Genomic DNA, 23,093 nt, shown 5'->3' on the forward strand with positions numbered 1-23,093 from the left:
CTTCAAAAAGCTGGGTTTTCCTTGAGAAGATGTAGATCATTGTGTAAAAGTCTTTAACCTATACTCAAACCATTTCCTCTTCCTCTTGACAAGCTATGGGTCTCAGACAAACCAAATCCTCACTCAAGGTTTAAATAAAGGAAAAGATGGAATTGAGTACCTGTATTTTCATGCTCATCCACCTCTTTCCCAGAGTTCAAGAGAGCTCCAGGGGCAGGTCATACACCATCATACCTAGGAGGTTTAGACCTATCCCATTTTCTGATGTTAAATAGGAAACAGAGAACCTATTGAGCAGGTCCTCATTTACTCATCACTGAGAATGGCCAAGCCTACCAAATACTCGCTAGTGAAAGACTATGAAGTCAATGAACATTTAGTAAGTACCTACAATATGAAAAACCTAGAGCAGAAGAAGGAAGGAGAGTTAGTCTGGAAAGATGATATAGGATTTTGGGTCAGAGGACCAGGATTCAAATTCTGGCTCTGCTATATAATATCTATGACCTTGGAAAAATCACTTAACTTGTCTAAATTTCCTCAGCTGTAAAATAAAGGGATTGGACTAGATGGTCCATGAGATTCTAGCTTTAAATTCTATGATCCTATGGCTTATCTATTTCTAAATTTCCCCACCCCCACTTCTTGTGGCCATTCACACACCTCAATGAAGCACCACTTTCTCTATACCTAGGGGTTGTGGAATGACTTCTATAAATGAGATTGAGAACTCATGCATTTAAATTCCTATTTAAATTGCACCCCAAAGTATTCTCCCCTACCCCTTCCCCACTCACTGCCTTTGGAGATTGTCCTCTTACTTTGCAAGAATCCACATTTTGAAATATGGATTGGGTAGGAGGTGGGGGAAGGTAGTCTGAGGGGGATGATGTAAGTGAAACAAGAAAAGGTGCTGAGGAACTATGCTGCAGCCAAGTCTAGGCCAGACTTCCCAAGACTTCTGGACCAGGATTCCCAAGACACCCACCAAATGAGCAAGACTCAAGAAAAAAAAAAAGTCTTTACCTTATCCAGGAAACACAGTTTCTCCCGTGTCTTGGCATCCAGAATCTCCACCTCAAAGAAGAGAACAGCTTTTTTGGGTTTCTTAGTGGCTTTTGGTGGAACAGGTCGGGGCAGACTGTTTATGCTGGGGGCCATCACCTGACTGGCCTCTCGGGCCACCATGTTCATATCCATGCTGTCAAGCCTCTCCACTCACTGCCACTGGGGAGTGCTCTAAGGCAGATCTATTCCCAAAAGTATTGGGGGGAATCGAGGTGTGGCTAAATCCGGACACCAATGAGCTTTTCAAATCAGCCCCCCAAACCAATCTTCCCTGCTCGGAAATGCCTCTTGTATGACCCAGCCCCTAGAGTCTGATCAAATTCTGCCACGGTGCTGGGAAGAGAGCTGGTCCCTGATCCGAGCACTGCCAACTCTCCTCCCAGATGTAATCTGATCACACTTAGACATGGACCATTACTGTTTTCAGCTAAATATAAAATGAAGCCCTAATAAGTTCCAGGGACCTCTTTTTGAGGGAACCCCCAAAAGGATACACATGGTGGGACAGTTTTTATGTTTTCCATGGCATCAGAGTAAGCAGCCTTTGAACCTGGGGAAGGAACATGTTGGGAGGAAAAAAGTACAGTGTACTACAGACCTGAATAAGCCATAAATTTTTTTACTTTTTGGATTGCCAAGGCAGATCCTATTGTGTTCAGGTTGAGATGTCAGATAGTAGAGTTTAGAAAATATTATCCGTGCCTTGCCAATAGTAGCTACCACAGTACAGCTAAATGGGAGAATGAAGGTTAAGGAGCACAAGCAGAACATCTTTGGGTCAGTAGAAAGAATACTATATGTGGGGTAGGACCCACCACCTCTGACACTTCCTAGCTACATATCCTAAATAAATCGCTTCCCTAAAATGAAGAGTTGGACAAGATCTTTAAATCTATGATTTTATCATCTCTGAAGCACTTATCACATTCCCAACTCTAGACCCCCAGGACTCTTTGCCAACCTCACACCCCAGGTTCTTCTCTTCATGGCTGTTTGTGGAATCAAAACTCAATCATACTGCAGGCCCAAACAGGGGGTGGGAGGTTGCAGCGTGAGCCAAGGCTCGCCCAGCTGCTGAGAAATCCCAGCTATTCTGAGAATCTTTGAGATGACAGCATTCATTTCCCCTTCAGAGATCCAACAGACACTTTGGATTACTTTACTTTAGCATTATGTTCCCAAGAAGGTGACAGATTCTTGCAATTACAGGTCAGAGACACACTTTACATATAGGGAAAAACTAGGAAATATCATATAGAGATCAACTGTTAGCAGGGAGGTTTAACTAAAAATCAATCTCATCCCTTAAAAACATCCCAAGCAAGTCCAAAGTCAAAGTCAACCTGAGTTTAGCAAAATGTATCTTGTAAGAAGACACCTGAGTTTAAATCCCACTTCTGACATTACTAGTTGAGGGGTTGTGGTCAAGTCACTTGACCTCTTTGAGGCTGTCTTATCTGAAAAATGGCAATTACATCAACTTTGCACTACCTAATCTCATAGGATTGCTTTAGGTAGTTAGCCCTTTGTTAACCCTTAAAACACTACATATGTAAGCTTATAATTACTATAAAGACCACTTATCCAAAACTATTAACAACTCACCAATGCATATGGGGGAAAAGGTCTAATTCTATTCAAGCACCAAGACTTGACACCATTTCACATCTACTGTCTCTTAATTATTGATCCAAACTCAGGATCAATAAAAAACAGATTTTTCAAGGCAGATAGGTAGCTCAGTGAATTGAGAGCCAGGTCTAGAGACAGGAGGTCCTAGGTTCAAATTTGGTCTCAGACACTTCCTAGCTGTATGACTCTGGGCAAGTCACTTAACCCCCATTGCCCAGCCCTTATCACTCTTCTGCCTTGGAACCAATATACAGTATTGATTCTAAGATAGAAGGTAAAGGTTAAAAAGGGGAGAGGGGGAATATGTGTTGGGGAGTAATATTTAAGAAGACTCTAAAGAGGGTGGGGAGAAAGCTAGGTTATAAAGGGTTCTGAATGCTAAAATAGAGCATTCTGTATTTGATCTTGGAGACAAAAGAAAGTCTTTAGACTTTACTAAATAGAGAATGGGTAGCAAGATCTGACTTTCTCTTTAGAAAAATCATTATAGCAGCTGAATGGAGGAAGGAACTGGAGTTGAGAAAAACTTCAGGCAGGAAGACCTGCCAGCAGGTTATTACAATAATCCAAGCAGAAGCTGATGAAGCCCAGTACCAGAGTGATGGCCAAATTGGATATTGGATATATAAATGTTTATTATTAATTGATTAACAAGTTCTTAGTGAGTAGAATGATATCTAGGGCTGGAGGAATTTATAAGACACAGATCAATAACTAAGATCTAAGGTCTCCCTGAAAAAGGACAGATTTGAGCTTGAAAGGAGATGGAGGGGAGAGTCTAGCAGGTCAAGGCATGGAGGCAGCAAAGTGTAAGGTTTTTTTGAAAGGGCACTAAAAAGACAGAAAGGACTCCAGAATGACTCCTAGGTTGAGGGACTTGGAGATGGTATTGTCTTCAAAAGTAACCGAGAAAGGGAAGAGTTTAGGAAAAAGATAAGGAGTTCTACTTTATACATACTGAGTTTACTTTTAACCTTCATAGGTTTTTTATTTTATTAAATTTTCTTTTTTACAATTACATATAGAAACAATTTTTTACAATTGTTTTCTAACATTTTGCAAATGGGATTCTCTCTCGGCCTCCCAGAGACAGTAAATAATCTGATAAAGGTTTTATCAGTACTTTCACACAATACGACATACTGATGAGTTTAAGATATCTACTAGATATCCAATTTGGGATGTCTAGAAGGCAGTTGGAGATGTGAGCGTGGAAGTCACCTGAGAGATCAGGGAAGGAAAGATATCTTTAATAATCATCAGCATAGAAAAAAAAATTTTAATTAAAAAAAGAATCATCAGCATAAAGATAGTAATTAAATCCATGGAAGCTGATGAGATCACCAAATGAAGTGTAGCATAGAGGAAGAAGAGAACCCAAGACAGAATCCTGAGAGACAGCTACAGTTAAAAGGTGTGATTTGGAAATGTATCCCAAAAGCCTGGAGTAAAAAGTATATACAGGAGGAAAGAATGTTCAAAGGAGTCAAAGGCTTCAAAAACATCAAGAAGAATGAAGACTGAGAAAAAAAGGTCACAGATTTGGCAACTAAGAGATTATTAGTAACTTGGGTCTAGTATGGCTAGTAGTCATATGTATATGTCTTAATAGCCACAACACTGTGGAAAGCTCTATGCCTTATACAACTTTGCAGCCATCTTGTACAAATAAGATGACCAAGAGGTGATTACTGATTGCCTTTTTTTTTTTAATCAGTACTCTGAGAAACTAGGACAAAGGAGGGTCAAAACAAAATCATCTAAACTCATACAGTTTGTTCTCATGCAGAGGGTTTATCTGAGGGTCTGACACTTCCCCAAAAGTACTTGCATAAAACCCTGTGTGAAGAAACCTTGAATGCAGTAATGAGTAAGGCTTTTCCCCCTCAAAATGAGGACACAACAGATCCTCCCTGAAAGTTTAGATTGACAACCTGACACTTTCCCAAAAGGCAATGAATTATGAAACCTGCAGAAAAAGAGAGCTTCAACAAGGCCCTATATATATAATAGCACAGTGAATACCACACATTCCTACAACGAGGCCTGGCATTCACTTCCGGAGGAGGGTTGGGGAAAAAGTATCACACTTATAGAATCACAGAATATTGGAATTAGAAAGAAACTCCAAAGGTATTTTAATCCAATTAATATCTTAATAAGAATCTTCTTCTAAAACACCCCCAATAAATGATTATTCAGCCCTTACCACTAGAGATGAGAAGTCATCTAAAGTGGCCCTTCCAAACCGGGATTTTGTAGGTGTTAAGAAATTTTTCTTTATGTTAACCTTAAATCTGTCTCTCTGAAATATTCATGTACTGCATGCAACTTGTTCTACCCTCTGAACCCAAGCAAAAAAAGTTGCCCCTTCTACCTACCTCAGATTAAAGATCTTGAGTCAGAAAAGATCTCAGAAGCTAGCTATCTGTACCATCCACTCATTTAATAAAAAATCATAGGATTAAAAGCTATTAAAGATATCATCTAAGTTTAACCTCCCCTCATTTTCCAAATATGGAAAACAAGAAACAGAAAGGGTAATTCACATATGTAAATAAGCAGCAAAACCAAGACTTAAACCCAAGTCTTTAGACGCCAAAGTCAGTGCTTGTTCTGCCATATTACATCCTTTGGCCAAATAAAGGAGAAATTCTGTTTTCCCTCCTCCTCTCCTTCCCACCTTCACCACAACAAAATATGTGGTACCCTCATATTGTTGCCACTCTATAAAGGAGGGTCTATTGTGTTCCTCTTCTCATAGGGGAAAGCCCTGCCTGGTCAGTCAAGGTTTCTTCACACAAGATTTAGCATATGTGCAAATCCCTTACAGCTCCTTTCAACAAAAAGGGCAGACTTAACCAGGAGATATATTAATAGTTCCTGGACTCCTGGGGGGGCTGTGACCACAGGACACAACAACCTCTCCCCAGAAAGAGGGCTCTGAGTTCCTGCTGAGACACTCAATGGCTTAAAATACAATCAGACCCTCTGCCCAGCCAGCTGCTGGGGTGAAATTCAACCCATGCCCTTGGCATGGTACCCTGGCGCCAGGTGGGAGATCATAGGACAGCCAAAACCCAGGCTTGTAAGGAGGAGCGCAGCACACAGGAAACAGAGCTTGCTAGACCACTCACTCATAGTTTCTACCATCCAGCAGGGAGGGAGCAGTCCTGTAGGAAGCCCCAGCTCACAGAAAAGGACATCAAGAACCCTGAGGGCAGCAGAACAGCTCAATGACAACATGAGGTAAGGAAGACATCATGGCATGGTGGAAAATATTGAATTTGGAGTCAGAAAACCTGGGTTCAAATCCTGGCTTAGATACTTACTACTCATATAATTCAGCTACTCATTATTCATAATAAATATTTCTTGATTAATTGATATGACTTTAGACAAAACACAATCTTTCTGGGCCTCTGTTTATTCTCTAAGATGAAGGGGTTGAACTAGATAACCTCTAAGAAGAGATCATAAAATTTTAAGATTTAGAGTTAGAAAGAACCTTAGAGATCAGCTAGTCTAACCCTTTCATAATCCAACATGGTCTATCCATTTGTCAGATAAAGAAACTGAGGGCCAGAGAGAAGAGACTCTTCCAAAATCACAGAGCTAGCAAGTAGTTGCCTTTCCATTTATAAAGTCCTATGATTCTAAGTCCCTATGACACTTCTGCCTGATGTCCTAGTGATTTGGCTGCTACAAACCTCCTGGAGGCATCTCCATTCAGTTATATTCCCACTCAGGGATGGAAATAACATGGCTGTTGCTTATCTTTGGGCAGTGATGGGGGAGGGTTACTCCTAAAGATCCCTCATTTTCCATGTCCAAATTCTCATTCTCAAATAAATGCTTTCTCTCCGGGGAAGATAGAAAGACTCCATGACTTAGAGGCAAGATGTAAAAAGATGCTCCCCACCCCACCAAGCCCATTTAACAATGAGAGTACAAAGCACTGCTACAATCCCACCCACTTGACCCCACAATAGTCCAAGTACAGCAAACAGAACAGTGTATCATATAATGACATTCTAGAAAAGGAAAAAAATAAAGAGAATCTTTGGGATTTCTGGAAGAGACAGACCCACTATGTCCCAGAAAAAAATGTGAGAATGTCTACAGATAGCCCCTTCGCTGCTCTGAAGGCCTCAGTGTGCCTATTATAGGATAAAAGTACCTCTCAGACTCCCAAGGGACTGAGACAGGGTCAACCCAGTAGAAAATTCATATATCTCAGCATCCCTCAATTAGCTAAGCAGTCAAAGTGAAGAAACACAAAGCAAAAGAATGAGAGAAAGCATGCTATCACAAAACAAACCCAGAAAGGAAATAACTGGTTTTAGTCTATCATTAATATGACACCTTCCCTGTTTAAGCCTAAGGGGTTTGGTCTAGAGAGTTCCTAAAGTCCCTTCCAGCTTTAGTAATCTGTTACTGTGTAGCTTAAGACTTTGTCTTCCTAAAAAATAAAAAAAGACTTTGTCTTCCTATGAAAGACCTGAAGGGGGAGAGGTGACTGACTGCAGATAAATAAGGAATAAGCTAGAATTTCAAAATGCTATCAAACTAAGGCCACCAATGAGTTCTGTATAGAAGAATGATCTATCAGACACAACTAGGGTTTAGAAGAGAGAAATGACCAGAATGAAGGCAAACTGACAAAAGGATATTCATGGGCAAGACCCAGTAGGGAAAGAAGGCTGAGAGATACAATCTCTCTTCCTTTTGGGTCCTGTATGGTGTATCAGCCAGCCCTTTGCTGGATGAGATGGAGAAAGAAGGGACAAGGACAGTCCTGCAAGAATCTTGGCCAGAGGGTAAGGAGTGTCTACTCGATGACAGTTCCAGTAGTCTTAGAGGAATTCTCACTTGAAAAGTCTGACATTCCAATGTGTAGCCAAAACGAACTCGTGCTAGCACAGAACTCCAGGCAGTATTTAAATTTATGGGACTGCTAGCAGCTGATCTCCTGTATGAACCCCAGGCAAAAAAAAATCATCTCTATGATAGAACTTTCTGTGCCCATAAGCTTATTAAAGTCAAAAATTCACATCTCTATCACTAACCCCACCTCCCACAATGTTTCATTAACAACAGTAACTTCTAGTCATGGCTGAATATACCTGGATCTCAGAGCTATGCCTTGGTCGGCTCCATACCCCAAAAGAGCTAGAGGGTGAGGAAGGAAAAATAGCAGAGTGTGGCAGGGCAAAGAGGTGTGGTCATCTTGCAATTCATGACTGATAACAACTGTAGCACTCCAAGAAGGTCCTGGCAGGGATGAATACCTAACTCAAGTTACCCTGTGATCCTTGGCAAGATGTTCATACAATCCTCCCCAGGACCTTCTCCCTAGACTCTGGAGTGACACAATACAAGGGAAAATAGACCAGGTCAGGGAAAGGGATAAAGCTCGAAACAGCTGATCTGAGGGTGATGACAACTTCCCAAACCCACAGGCTGCCTCAAGTTAGCAATGATTCCTCTCTGAAGGCCAAAGGTAATCTATGTCACCAAGGGACAATTTACTCTCTTTCCCTCTGCTGCCATCTACAGTTCTGAACTAGGTTATACACCCTTTTAAGGAAGTAAAGACAAGAGTAAAGCCAATGAGAATTAGGCACAGTCGGGTTTTCAAACTACCAAAAGAGGGGAGGAGGGAGGGGGTGGGGGAATGGAGGGGCAGTTAGATGGCACAGTCGAGATACAGTGCCAGGCCTGGAACAAGGAAGGATTATGTTCCTGACCTCAAGTCTGGTCTCAGATACTTAGAAGCTGTGTGACCATGGGAAAATCACTTAACCTTGTTTGCCTCAATTTCCTCATATGAGCTAGAGAAGAAAATGGCAAACTACTCCTGTATATTTGCCAAGAAAATCTCTCAAAATGGGGTCATGAGGAGTTGTGTAAAAATTAAATTATATCTCTAATAATAAAAATATTATATTTAATGAGGTTTATTAAGGATTATTAGAAATCAAGGATACAAAATAAAAACCACGTGCTCGTGGCTGATTAGCCCATTAATGGAGATTTTGAACCCTAGACTTCAATCCCCACAAGTCCTTGGTTTTAAAATCTCCATTTTTACAGTTGAACACATCTAAAAAATAACAACAACAAATGAGATTACAAGTCAAGAGATGCCATCTCAATTTTATATATATTTATATATATATTATATATATAAAATTATATATAAGACAGTCACAATGACTGCAAAGCAAATAGCTCAGGAAACTCCTTCCCAACACCTCTAGGTTTATTGTAGCTATTAAAACACAAGCAAATACAAAACATTGAACTGAATGGGGCCTCAAAGGTCATTTAATTGAATCCACACTACAGTCCAAAATCCCACCACAATCTCTCCTTGTCAAGTGGTTATCCAGCTTTCAGATGAAGATTTGAACATCAAGCACCTACATACCTACTTGGTATTCTGCCATGCACTGGGGATACAAAAAAAGGCAAAGAATAGTCCCTGCCCTCAACAAGCTAATGAGGGAGAAAAACCTCAAGGAAACAAATACATACAAACAAGTTAAGTACAGGATAAATAGTAAATAATTAACAGAGGGAAGTTTATTAGAACTAAGAAGGGTTAGGAAAGAGTTCTAATAGAAGATGAGATTTTAGTTGGGACTTGAAGGATGCCAGAAAAGTTAGGAGTCAGAGATGAGGAGAGAGCATTTTAGGCATAGAGAATGGCCAAAAAAAAATGCTTGGAGAGTCATTTTCAAGGAATAGCAAGGAAGCCAGAATCACTGGACCAAAGTGACAGGGAGTAAGGAAGAAGACTGGACAAGACTAGGGGGAGGTAGTAGGATATAAAAGGCTTTTAAAGTTAGAAATGGATTTGTACTTGATGCTAGGGATAATGGGGAGACAATGTAGTTATTGAGTAGAGGGGTTACATAGTCAGATCTGCATTTCTAGTGGCAAAAATGCACTATCTCTTGAAGCAGTCTGGTCTACTTGGAACCACCTCTACCTGGTAGGGTATATTATATTCTATATTATATAGGGTATTCTATAACAAGATGAAATGAGCCTCTTCACAGTTACCAACTATTGTTTCAAGTTCTGCTTTCAAAGGCAAAGAACAAGAAGTTTAATTCTTCTCTATAACAGTCCTTGAAAAGCTTGAAGACATCTAAGGCCTAACTCTTTAACCAATCTTTGTAATGACATAATCTACAGTCCTCCCACAATCTGATTGCCATCCTCTTGAGCTGCTCAATTTTATCAAAGTCCATCCCAAAATATTTTAACATCTAGAACTAAAAGGAGTTCTGACCAGTTTGGGGGGGTTTTTTTCAAAGGTAACTGATCTTTCCTCTCAATACATATGCATAAGAGGTTAACTAGGACAAACCCTGTGGCCAGGTATCAGAAGGCTGCTTTTCCTTAGGTCTTATTAGACCCTCTAATCTGTTAAAAAGGCTATCACATCTTTATCTTCCCACCAAAGCAGACTGAGCAGTCAGACTTGTCCAAAAGTCTCTTTGGACCCTGGCATCTCAAAGCAAAGTGAAGTATTTAGAAATGGCTATTGAGAGTACCCTGGTGGACAATCACACCCTGCTAAAGCCATAGGGCCACAATTTACAATAAAAACCTAACCTGCTTAGACCATGGAATGACCAATTTGATAAAAATCCCAAATACCCTGATGAGGCAGAGGATAATTACTCTAAAATAATCACCAAATGAAATAAATGAGAAGTGTGGTGAAAAAGAAAGACGGGTTCTAATTCAAGGTCTGCTACTAATGAGTTATGGCCATTTATGACCAAATGCCTCCTCTGTCTAGGCCTCAGTTTCTTCACCTTGAGAATAAAGTAATTGAACTAGATGATATAGAAAATCCCTTCCAACTCAAAAATACTGTAGTCCTGGGTAATCTTATTCTAAACCCAAACTCTTTTTTATCATAGGATCCTAGCCTGCATTTTGATATTGAACTTCAAAGGTATACAAAAATTGAAGGATTTGAAAGTGAGACCTTAGTTAGACATTACCTAGTCCAGCCCTTTCATCTTATAGATAAGCAAATTAAAATACAGACAGTTAAGTATATAAGAGCACAGAGCAGAGATCAAGTAGAGCAGAGGTAAGACCTGAATCCAGGTTTTCAGACAAGGCCAGTGCTCTCACAATATCACAATGCCCATACCTTTCAGGTGAATGAATACAGAATTAGTTGTTACATGAAGATTTCAAACCTTTCTTGCCCAGATCCTAGAGCTGAAGGGGAGATCCAGGTATTCTGACTCTAAGGCTAATATTCTTCCTACAAAAATGTAGAATTTCTGCATTGATATAACCTCTATACCCCTAAATCAAACGGTAATCACCCCTGCCAATCAAATAGAATTCTAGTTTGTGAATCTACTCTATATGTTGAATTCCCTATGGGCATCATGCCTCATACAAAGTTCTTTGCCAATAACCTACATTGCAAATAGCCAGCTGACAATTAAAAAAAAAAATCTGTCTTTGCATGTATCTTTCTCTAACCAACCTTGAAACAAGAGAGGTAGTGCAAACCAGACTGCCTCAACTCAGGAAGTTAGAAAAATTTTGCTAAGTGCTGAGGAAACACTAAATAAAGTACACCATTTCCTCTAGGTAGTCCCCAAAAGTTGGCTCTAATTCACATAAGCCAAGGTGAAAATTTCACCCAAGGATAGGGGCAAGCTTCACAAAAGAACAAAAAGTAACTGTGCTCTGAGTGATTGACTTGAAGATACCAACTGAGGGCCCTGGAAGGTAAAACTCCAGAGCCTGCTCCCTACCAAAGGACTGCCACATCCAGTTATCTTTCTGGCTCCAAGCAAACTGCTCCAGTGAAGTTGAGGCACTCTAGGTTACAATGAAGGGCAAAGCAGAAATTCAGGTTCATACTAAAGAAAAAGGAGCATAATTAGCTGGGGTCATGAGTGTCAAAGCCAATAACTTACGTGTTTATTATATGATAAAGCTTGGCATTGGAAAAGGCTGAGAAAATGGACCTCTTAATCTTTACTGGAAGTAGGGAATTATAGGTATGGAACACATAAAGCATATGCAATTAGACATGATCAGCAAGTTGTTTTGCTTTTACGAATTTTTTTTCTTTCATTTTTAATGTTTGTTACAAGTGTTGGCTTTCAGGGGCGCAAATATTTAGAAATGAGTGTACCACCAATTAAAAAAAAAAAAGAATGGGAAAGAATCCAAAACCTGGTCCTAAATAAAGCTTGAGGTGGTGGGAACCCTATCACAGAAGGCTGTCAGTTAACCATGTTGTGGAAGGGATTCTTGCTTAGTGTGTACAGTGAATCAAAAACAACTGTCTGTAGACCTATAGTCAAAACACCTTCAATCAAGATATTAACTAGAGGGGCAGCTAGGTGGTGCTGTGGATAGAATGCCAGAACTGGAATCAGGAAAACCTGAGTTCAAATCTAACTTCAGCTGTGACCCTGGACAAATCACTTAACCTTATTTACCTTAAAAAAAAAAAAGATATTGGCCAAGTATATACAAGAGCAAACCACATTAACTCTGAGCTCCAACAAGTCCAACATGTTCAAAACAAAATTCATTACCTTTTCCCATAAACCTACCCCTCCCCTCCATCCCCAATATGTTTCTATCAATAGTCACCAAAGCTTCCTGACACCCAGTTTCAAAACCTAGGAGTTACCCCAACAGCTATAGTTAGGAATGGTAGTGTGGTACATGAGAAAGAATACTAGCTGTGGGGTCAGAAATCTTGGCTTTCCATCCTTCTCTGAGACATAGTATCCATGTGATGTTGGGCAAGTCACCCTTTCTGGCTTCAGTTTCCTCATCCATAAAATGAAGGAGCTGGATCAGATAACCTCTAAAGTCCCTTCCAGCTAATCCTATGATCCTCTATGAATCCTTTCCACAATATGATTCTTCAAGGATCTCCCACCAGGGTTATGTGCTTGGTCAGCAGAAGCAACAAAAACCTCTCCAATTCCAAAGAACAAAAATCAGCTCCATGTTTAAAAAAAGGGGGAAAAAAAAGGCCAAACATCTCAGCCTCAGAGCTATCCAGTTACACATGGTGTTTCTTCTGTGTTAACAACTTTGATAAGGCCCAACTTTGCCAGGAGTTAGAATACAGAATTAGTCTTTAAGCTGCTCCCCTTTCCAATCATTAGTTCCTTCTCTGCCTTGGAACCTTCCAGAGACACCAAAGAAATGAGAACACCTGCTTACTGAGAAACACTGCCCTCAACACTTTTCCTGAAAGACTTGATTTCTCAAACAGTTGCAACAGAATTACAGAGGTGCTCTACTGGGAACTGAGTGTTATAATGGCTAGAGGAAAGGGTTTAGGAAAAGTCTCTAACCACCCACACCAAACACTCCCATTCCCAGAATTTGGGCACGTCTATTCTTGTATATGACCGTGAAAATGTAGGTTAATGGATTCAAACACTAATTCACAATGCAGGGGTATAATCCAGGCCTGGATCACTGATCCACAAAAATTACAGCAAAATTCCAACTACAGTACAGCAAGACCCATCAGTTTTGGGTTTGTTTTCCTACTAGAGATCTCTGATTTTTAGAAAAGTTATCTTCCATCTAAGACTTGTCAATTAAGTACAGTTCATAGTCACAGCAAGTGATACTTCCTCCACACTAAAGTCCCATTCTGAGATCCCTAATTCTAGTAAAGCACAAGCTCTGACAGGTCCTACCAAATTAAAGGTTGAGGATGGGCCCAACAGGACTATATACCTTACATTCAACTCCAGAAGACTGGCTACTAGAAAGAGCATTTCTGAGCACAGCAACTCAGTTTTTGGGCTCCTAAGGCCAGTTCTTTATCCACTATGCCATATTGCCTCTCCAGTAAGCCACAACAAAAAAATCCCAGACCTTTTCAGTAAACTGGGTATAGATTAAAAGTGCAATGGAAAAAACACTAGACTTGGACCTCAAGAGGCTTGGTTTAATGTGCCTCCTCTGCCAATAACTAGCTGTCCAATCCTGGAGCTCAATTTCCCTAACTAAAATGAAAGGGTTAGGTAGTATTTTAACATTTTTTATCAATGCCTTGAATCTTTAGCATATCTAGTATTTGTATCACATCTGCAGATGACACAGGTTGAAGAGAAAATTAATAACTAAAAGATCCAAAAAGATCTTAATAAGCTGAAACATTTGGCCAATCTAAGATTAAATTAAAATCAGTAGAGATAAATGCAAAATCTTACACTTGAGTTCAAGAAATCAACTTTACAAATATAAGAAGAAAAAGACATTATTAGACAATAGCATGTTAAGAGCTGGGGATTTTAGTCAACTATCACCCAACAAGCATTTTTAACAGCTTACTAAATGTCACACACTACACGAAGTCCTAAAGTTTCAAAGAAATTTGAGAACAATTCTTGCCTTCAAGGAGTTCACATCTAATGGAGTAGACTATATAAAATATACATGTATGTGTATATGTATAAAACATATATATCAATATAACTATAGAGTAGTAAATATATATATGTGTGTATACATATATAAAAACTATAGAGTAGTAGATATAAGGTAACCTTAGAGGACGACTCACTAGTGAGATGGGGGAAGAGACAAGAAGAATAAGCTCCCTCAGAAGATAGAAATTAAGCAAAATGTTAAAGGAATTCAGTGATTCTAAAGGCCAAGGAGAAAGGAGAGCATTCCAGACATGAAGGAGAGCAAGTACAAAGGCACAGAGATGGGAAATGGAATATCATGGGCCAGGTATCAGATAAATGAATACCCAGCAAAGCAGATTAAGAAAGAACAGTCAGACAGGAATAACTAGTTAGCCCTCATCTAGAGTACTGTGTTTTAAGATCTGGGTGCCATAGTTTATGAAAGACATTAATAAGCAAGAGAAGATCCAGGGAGGTCTCAACCAGCATGTTCAAGAGCTCTTAGGTCATGTTATACAAGGATTGACTGAAGAACTTGGGGATGGTTGGCCTAAAGAATAGAAGACTAAGTCTTTACCTGTTTTTTAGTACCTATATTTCATATGAATAGACTAAATTTGTTCTATTAGGCCTGAGGGGGCAGGATCAGGAACAACAGAAAAAAGGTGCAAAGAAACAAAGTTAACTTTGACCTCAGGAAGAACTTCTTAATCTTTAGAGCTATCTAGAGAATGCCTCAAAAGGTAAGTACATTGCCTCTCATCAAAAGGCTTCAATCAAAAGTCTGAATGACCAGTTATCAGATATGTTATTGTGAAGATTCTTTTGCAAATATGAGTTAGGGTAAATGGCCACTAAAAGACCACTGCAGAATCCACTAAGAGACTGCAATTTTCCCTGTGATTCGGTGACCTCTAAATCTATGCTTCATGGCATTTAATAAATCCAAAGACTCAAATTCCTAAGACAAAGTCTATATCTGACCAAAAAAAAAAACTTCTAGGAAAAAATTTAATGCAGCTTGGAAGATATTGGGTTTTGATCAACAATTCACACCATTTGCCACGATTCACTAAAAATAGATACATGGAGGGCAGCTGGGTGGCTCTGGATTGAAAGCTAGGCCTAGAGACAAGAGGTCCTGGGTTCAAAAGTGGCCTCAGATACTTCCTAGTTGTGTGACCCTGGGGAAGTCACAATGCCCATTGCCTAGCCCTTACTGCTCTTCTGTTTTAGAATCAATCCCTATATTGGTTCTAAGACTGAAGGTAAGGGTTTAAAAAAAAAAAATACATGATTTATATATTTAAAAGCTCAATCACAAAGGAGGAAGAAAATGCTTTTCATAACTATGATAGGGCAAAGAGTTAATGACCAAGTAAAGGTTTGAGAAAATAATAGAAAATAAAAAGGATAACTTTGATTACATAAAATTTTTAAAGTTTTGAAAAAAAATCAATGTAGCTAAAGTTAGAAGCAAGCAAGTGGGAAAAAAAATTTGCTTTAAGTTTCTTTGACAAAGACTTAATATCCGAAATATATAAGGAAAGTATACAAATTTAAGTTTATTTTTTTTTAAACCCTTACCTTCTGTCTTAGAATCAATACTGTGTATTAGTTCCAAGAAAGAAGAGTGGTAAGGGCTAGACAATGGGGGTCAAGTGACTTGCCCAGAGTCATACAACTTGGAAGTGTCTGAGGCCACATTTGAACCTAGGACCTCTCATCTCTAGGCCTGGCTCTCAAGCCACTGAACCACCCAGCTACCCCCTAAAATATTATGTTTTAAAGGGGTCCATGGTTTTTCAGACTGAAAAGGGGTATGTCTACAACACACAAAAAATGTTAAAAATGTCTAATGTAGTCCAATCCTCATCCTATTCTGAAATGAACAGTTAAGGAAAATTAATTTCAAAGTTGGGTAGTTACTTTCCCAAGGTCACACAAATAGTAAAAACACAATAAGTAAAATTCAAATCTTCTTACTCCAATCCAGTACTCAAACCACTACACTACAGCAATAGAGATTTTCAGAGTTCCATATTATCAAATTATACAAATGATTGAAGGTTCAAAATAATTAGAAATCATCCATGAGAAAATATATAATAGGACTTCTACTGACAGCACTATTATTAATCTATGTTTCTATAGAATTTTCACATTTACAAAGAATTTTTTTCACAACTTCCCCATTTTACAGAAGAAATTAAAGCTCAGAGAAGTAAAGTGATTTGCCCTTGGTCACTAAACTATTTTAAGTAACATGATCATGCCATCTCTTCTCCTCCTTTTCATAGATAATCATTTAGAAAATTGCCTATAAAAATTACCTCTACTATTTTTTACCTCAAACTCACTTCTCAGCTCTTTGCAATTTGGTTTCTGACCTCATCACTCAATTACATTGACTCTCTTCAAGGTTATTAATCATCTCTTAATTGCCATACCCAATGTCTTTTTTTTTTTAATCCTTATCCTTCTTGACCTCTGCAGCATTTGAAAGTGTTGGCCATTCTCTCCTTCTACAACACTCTCCTGGTTCTCCTTCTACATATCTATTTCCTCCTTAATCTCCTTTGCTAAGATTATCATCTTTGTCCCACCCCCTTAGGTCTGGGTGTATCCCACAAATCTTGCACACATTTGCTAATTCATTTCATTAGTTTCCATTAATTCAATCATCTCTATGTAGACAACACCTAGATCTTTATATCCAATCTTAGTTTTTTCCCCTAAACTTGAGGTACACATTTACAAGTATCTATTAGATATCTCTATCTGAATATTCTATTGGCATCTCAAAAGAATGAATGAAAACATAAAAAAAAAACATTTTATTAAGCACTTACTATGTACAAAAAACTGGAGATATGTGCTATACAAACTGAAAAGGAAATTCCTCTTCTCAGAGTTCACATTCTCATAGAAGGAAACAACATTTTAGATTTTAGGTATAAATCATCTGGAAAAACCAGCAGTCTTTAGGTGAAGTGGCAAAGCAGTTAATAATGGCATCTCTTTCACTTGGTTCCCATTGATCAATTTCTGATGCTAAGCCATCTCAAAGAGTCAAGTACTTTTATGGCTAGAATTTTCTTTTGTTCAACATCTATGGCAGCTGACAGAACTCAACTCCAAAAGAATTGTTTCTCTGAATAATGGCTGTCGGGGTCAATCTGGTAAAATATGGTGAGTGGTTGGAAAAGGACTACTATTCCCTAGGTTCTTAGGCTTGAGTGTCCATAGATGGTAGTTGCTTAGTGATAAGGATTTGTGGACTCATGGATTCAGAGATGACAGGGTTGCTCTCCTTCATAATGGCTGTGGGAGGCATTTCCATGGTTCTTAAGCTCTGTATCCTGGCCCTTGTCCAAAAAGAGGTGGGAGTAAGAGCAGTGGTAATGGTGGTTTGATATTTCAAACTTAACATGATCAAAGCTACTCATTAATTTTTCCTAACAAAGCCTTCTCTTCCTTATTTCCCTATTTCTACTGAGGGCACCACCATCTTTCCAGTCGCCTAGATTCACAATCTTGTCATGATCCTCTACTCTCCTTTATTCTTCACATTCAAACAGCTGCCAAATCTTGTTCATTGTACTTTCACAATAGAGTTCTCATCTATTCCCTTTCTCTGTACTCACAAAGCCATCACTCTAGTTGGAACCCTCCATCAGCACCCACCTAAAATAGCCTCCAGTCTCTCTTACCTCCAAACCATCCACCCACTGCTGCCAAAGTAATATTCTTAAAGCACAGATCTTACCATATCACTACCCTACTCAAGAAGCTCACCTAGCTTTTTTTATAAATACAATATAAATTTCACTGTCTGAATTTTAAAACCTTCACAATCTGGAGGCAGCTGAGTGGCTCAGTGGATTGAGGGGCAGGCCTAGAGATAGATATTGATTCCAAGACAGAAGGTAAGGGTTAAAAAAAAAAAAACTTCACAATCTGACTTTGGCCTACATTTCTAAGCTTAATGCACATTACTTTCTTCCTTCACATACAGTGCATTCTAGCCAAACTGGTCTGCTTGCTGTTTATCATCCATAATATTTCATCTCCTATCTCCCTGCCGCATGCCTGAAAGGTATGTACTCCTTACTGCATTCTGTATATATTTTGTACTTAATGTTCTATTTGCATATTGTTTTCTTCCAATAGAAGGGCAGGAACATTATTGTTTTTGTATTCCCAATGCCTGGTACAGTGCCTGGCACAATGGTACATGTTAAATGTCAAGATCGATACCAGTTATTTTAACTCCAAGTTCAGTGTCCTTTCAACTACAGCACCCACCCCCTTCCTATGGCATAATGGCTCCTAAGAAGTGATAAGACCTTTATATACCCTGTCCAAAACCTCACAAATTAACAACAGTTCAACCTTAGATAGCTCATTTTCCAACTCCAAGGTATTATCACTAGTTAATTCTATGTAAGAAAAACATGTCAGCATCAAGAGGAATTATTTTAAATCCACAAATAATCCAATTAAAGTCTGAAAGTTTGAGGAGAGAAGCATGCCTCTAAGAGATCCTTGCTAAGGTGTCTTTCCAAGCTGATAACCCAACCCACCTCATCCCTCTTTTCCTTTAGAGCCACAGGAAGCTGCCTCAGTCAAAGTTTCCATATCAAAAGCTAAAAATTATCTTTAAGATAGATGCTTTCAAGCCAAGTGATATAGCTGGCAAAAATGAGAGGACTGAGAAGCATCAACAGCTAGTCTCATGCAAACCTAGTCTTAAATCTGAGAAACTTTCAGGGTGAAGTCAATTATTTTACTGAAATAACTGAGGGAAAAGTAAAAGGTTTAACTTCAATAATCCATGAACCAAATTTCTATTGCCTTAAAGAAGCAAAGACGGGAGAAAACTGGATTTCATTCACAAATTCAGTTTTAATCAAAGTATTGAGTATAAAGCTCCAATTAATGATGATGATAATCATTCAAGGCATCTCAACTTTTCCCTGGCATTCTCCCCTATCTAAAATTCCACCTTCTGCAAGACCCCTTTCCTAGTCTTTCTTTTCCTTTTTTTAAACCCTTATCTTTGGACTTTGCATCAATTCAAGTATCCCTAGCAAGGCAGAAGAATGGTTCACTGAATCACAAATCAATCTAGGCCAGAGAAGGAAATGCCCTCTACAAAAACCTGAGTAGTGAATAACTGTATAGTTGTAATTGTTAGGATGCCTTTACAGCAAGGAGAAATATCGATGAATGCCTTTCTGCAAGTATAAGCTAATTTCCAAATTTGCCCTCTGAAGCCAAGCAGAAAACAAATCCAAGGGACAATTTTAAATATTTGAAGAAAGCAAGCATGTTTTCTTTAAGTCTTCTTTCCAGACTAAATATCCCTGATTCCTTCGATCAATACTACAAGGCATAATTCCAATTCTCTCACCATCCTGGTCACCCTCCTCTGTACAAACTTCAGTTTGCCAGTGTTCACCCTAAAATGTGGCACTGAGAAGTGACTACAACAATCACTATCCCAAAGTGGCAAAGCTAATAAGTGGGAAAAAATTGTGAATGAACCAAGACCCTCACAAAGCTATAGGATTCATAGCCATGAGTTAAAAGTGCCCTTAAAATCAAATCTAAAGACCTTTTCCACACTTTACACTTCAATTAAAAAACATGTTTTTAACTGTCTAATTTATCCAGCACAATTCCAGGCAATGTATTCCATCTACCTGAATAAATTGCCTTAAGGAATCACTTACTGGCTAAAGACTTTAACAGAACCTGATGAAAAATGTTCCTGATACTATACTCCAAATATAATTTAATAAGGGGGAGTTGGACTAGACAACTTAACTTCTAAGTTCCTTTCCAATTTTAACATTCTATGATAATGATCTGACAAAGGCCTTCATGAATGTGGCAAAAGTATTAGGATTCTTGATGCTGTGACATAACCTGCAAGAGTTGAAATCCTTAACCCTGAAAACACAACATACCCATGTATCAAATACCCTCTTCTACTTCTGATATTTTGATAGGAACTGAAAATGTTATTTCCTGAGATAGGCTGCTGAGCTTGCTGGTACAGCAAGTCTGGAGATTGCAATATTAATATCCCTGCAAATATCTTCTTACAGAGTCAGTGACAGGTGCAAGTGTTCCTTCAGTGTCTGCTCTAAGCAGTACCTTCACTTCTACCAGATCCCCTGAGCTGTCTGCAAGCAACAGAACCCATCTTTTTCAACCCTAGAGATGTTCCTAGATAAACACACACAACCTTCCCACTCCAAGGGGGTCTCTAGCACTACACACACTTCCTAAAACAGTAAGATTTTAGAAATAGAAGGATTTTAGAGGTTGTACAGACCAATTATTTTATTTTGAGAGGATGCTGAGGCCTAAGAGGTAAAGAGACTTGCTCCACAATCACTTCAGAAAATAACAGACCCTGATTCCTCCTTCTTCTTGCCCCAGCAATATTTCTCTGCCATCTGCCAAAAAAAAAAAAACAGAACTGACACATCACTTGCCTTCCTTGAGCCTCAGTTTCCTCCTATGCTAAATTCTGTTCTAACAGTGAAATTCCAAGTACCTACACACTAAGAGGCTAACTTGCTGAATGGCTAGCTTCAAGACTAACAATCCTAAAGACTTCCAGAAAGAAAGCCTCTTTAAGAGGAGTGCAACTTTAAGAAGTTCAACTAAAACAATGTCACAGACATTGGGTGAATCACTGTGAGATAAGGAGAGTCAGGTAGATAGTAGATGGCAAGTTTCTAGTTTTTTCCTTCAGAAATTATTTATGTAAAAACAAAAAAGCAACAATAAAACTTTTACTTAAAAAAATGAATAAGGAATTTAGAGAAAATACTGGTTGAATCTCTGCTTCCTCCCTGCAAACCCTTATAGGGTTATTACAGAAACAGGGTCCTCCTACTAAATTTTTAATAATGTAAGGAACACTTTTAAAACCCCTTATGGTTTAGTAAAGATTAAAGGGCAGGGGATATATATGGAAACCCAAAACATGATGGTACCTTTTCAACTTCAGTTGATAGAGCCTACTGCTATACAAAGTAGCAGGGAATAAAGATCCACAGTTTGGGCTAGAGAAAGCAGAGAAGAGTTGAGTTCCCAAAATTGTTTAGATGATGATAGTCTCGTTTACAAAATATAGCAAGCTTCTCTCCAAGTATTAGTAAGAGTTTTCTTCTCCATCTTTAGAGAGGAAAAGCAATTTCTTAAAGCTAGTTTCTTTCATAATGAGAACCTTCAACAATTTTACTCTATATTTATCCAAAGATGACCTTAAACTCAGCTCTACTTCCAAGGAGTTCACTCTCAAGCAGATACACACAAAGATCAAAAAGTATGCCCAAATATAGTCCATATATTTTATTATGCAATAATAATAAAAACAGAAGAAGCAGAACACTTATATAGCACTTCAAGGTATACAAAACATTTTTCGCAAAACAACCTTAAGGTAGGCAGTGCAGAAAATATTAGCCCCATTTTAGAGAGAGGATACTCAGGTACCCAGAATCACATAGCTCATGTCAAAACTGGCAATATGAATACATGCTCTTCTGACTCCAAATAATGCACTTCTTTCTACCACACAAAGTTGGCCCTGATATTTGGTTTGTGATACTGAACAATTAATGAAATTTCCTTGGCCCAGTATAGGTATAGGTCTGCATGATCAACTACATTTAAGGTAACAATAGGTGTCCTTACTAGTTCTTACTATAACCACCACAAATAGCATGAACTAGGAAAAAAAAAAGAAAACCTGTCTTCCAGTTATGGCACTCCTAATATGTAGTGATGGGACCCCAGGTAAGTCATCCTTCATTCCCCAGTTTCTTCATATATAAAATGAAGAGTTGACCTAAGTTGTAACTTTCCAGACTGTGCTCTCTAGAACCTTGGTGTTCCATATAAATGTATCTTGGGTATCTGTGAGAGAATGTTTGTTCTCCACAATGTCAATTATTAAATATTAAATCATTTACATCAAAGATCTATAATTTCACCAGTATATTCACATAAATATATGTGTGTATATATATATATATAGATTCCTCTACTATGGATCAGAACCCTTCAAAATGTCTACTTGGTAACTTTTTGTGAATTACTTTAGCTGAAAGAATTAATCCCTTTCTGGTAGAATCTCTCCATTTTTAGCTGCATTGATCCTCAGACCACACACAACACACTTTTACACAATTACTGGAGGCATACTCAAAATCATTAACTATTCCCAACACTTATCGGAACCTCTTGGAATCTGCAAGTTCCTCATCTCCTCCACCAAGATTCTCTTCTATAACATCCCTGGTAAGTGGTCATCCCAACTCCTGCCTGAAGCATTAGCCACTACTGCCAAAGGATATCCACATGATTTTTTAACCTCTCTGTTTGAAAGTTTTCTTTACAGAAAGATGAATTCTAACTCTCAAAAATATCACCCTATTTCTGCTATTTCTGCCCTCTGGAAACCAAGCAAAACAAATCCAATAACTCTTCCACTCAACAGCCCTTCGAAACTTGAAGAGAGAAGTTCCCTGGCTAAGTTTGCTCTTCTCTTCTCCAGGACAAATATCCCTAGTTCCTCCAACATTTTTTCATAGTATGGCCTCCATTCACCTCAAAGCATCATAATAGTACTTTCATATAAACAGTCACTCCTTCAACAAGCATTTATTAAGCTCCTGCTCTGTTAGAAACTAGAAATATAAGATGAGTAAAAAAGATTTATTTTTATAGCAATTTTTCTGTGTGAAAATAGGCTTAATTTTCCCTCCTTTGCTCCAAAATATCCTCAATCCCTTCTTTATCCCAGGGATAAAGGTATGATAGACAAAATGAAAGAGGAGAAGTCAAAGGACCAAGGTGTTCTTCCCAGCTCTGCTTCTTACTAACTGTGTGACCTTAGGAAACTTACTTAAACCTCTT

The 23,093-nt window shown here is 38.6% G+C and overlaps 2 protein-coding genes across 2 annotated transcripts in view; one reads left to right on the forward strand and one right to left on the reverse strand.

Annotated features, from left to right (window-relative positions):
- The window catches only part of TECR (trans-2,3-enoyl-CoA reductase), a 32,153-nt gene that overhangs the window by 6,471 nt on the left and 2,589 nt on the right, over positions 1–23,093 (reverse strand). The window contains exon 2 of the mRNA XM_007489048.3: positions 1,027–1,077. Coding sequence (XP_007489110.1) covers positions 1,027–1,077 — 51 coding nt within the window. The remainder of the gene's footprint in view (positions 1–1,026; positions 1,078–23,093) is intronic.
- The window catches only part of DNAJB1 (DnaJ heat shock protein family (Hsp40) member B1), a 47,562-nt gene continuing 30,293 nt past the window's right edge, over positions 5,825–23,093 (forward strand). Inside the window, exons 1-2 of the mRNA XM_056822590.1 lie at positions 5,825–5,949; positions 18,169–18,249. The gene's annotated coding sequence lies outside the window, so the exon portion shown is untranslated. The remainder of the gene's footprint in view (positions 5,950–18,168; positions 18,250–23,093) is intronic.

This window comes from Monodelphis domestica, chromosome 3, assembly GCF_027887165.1.
Source record: "Monodelphis domestica isolate mMonDom1 chromosome 3, mMonDom1.pri, whole genome shotgun sequence".
NCBI lineage: Eukaryota > Metazoa > Chordata > Mammalia > Didelphimorphia > Didelphidae > Monodelphis > Monodelphis domestica.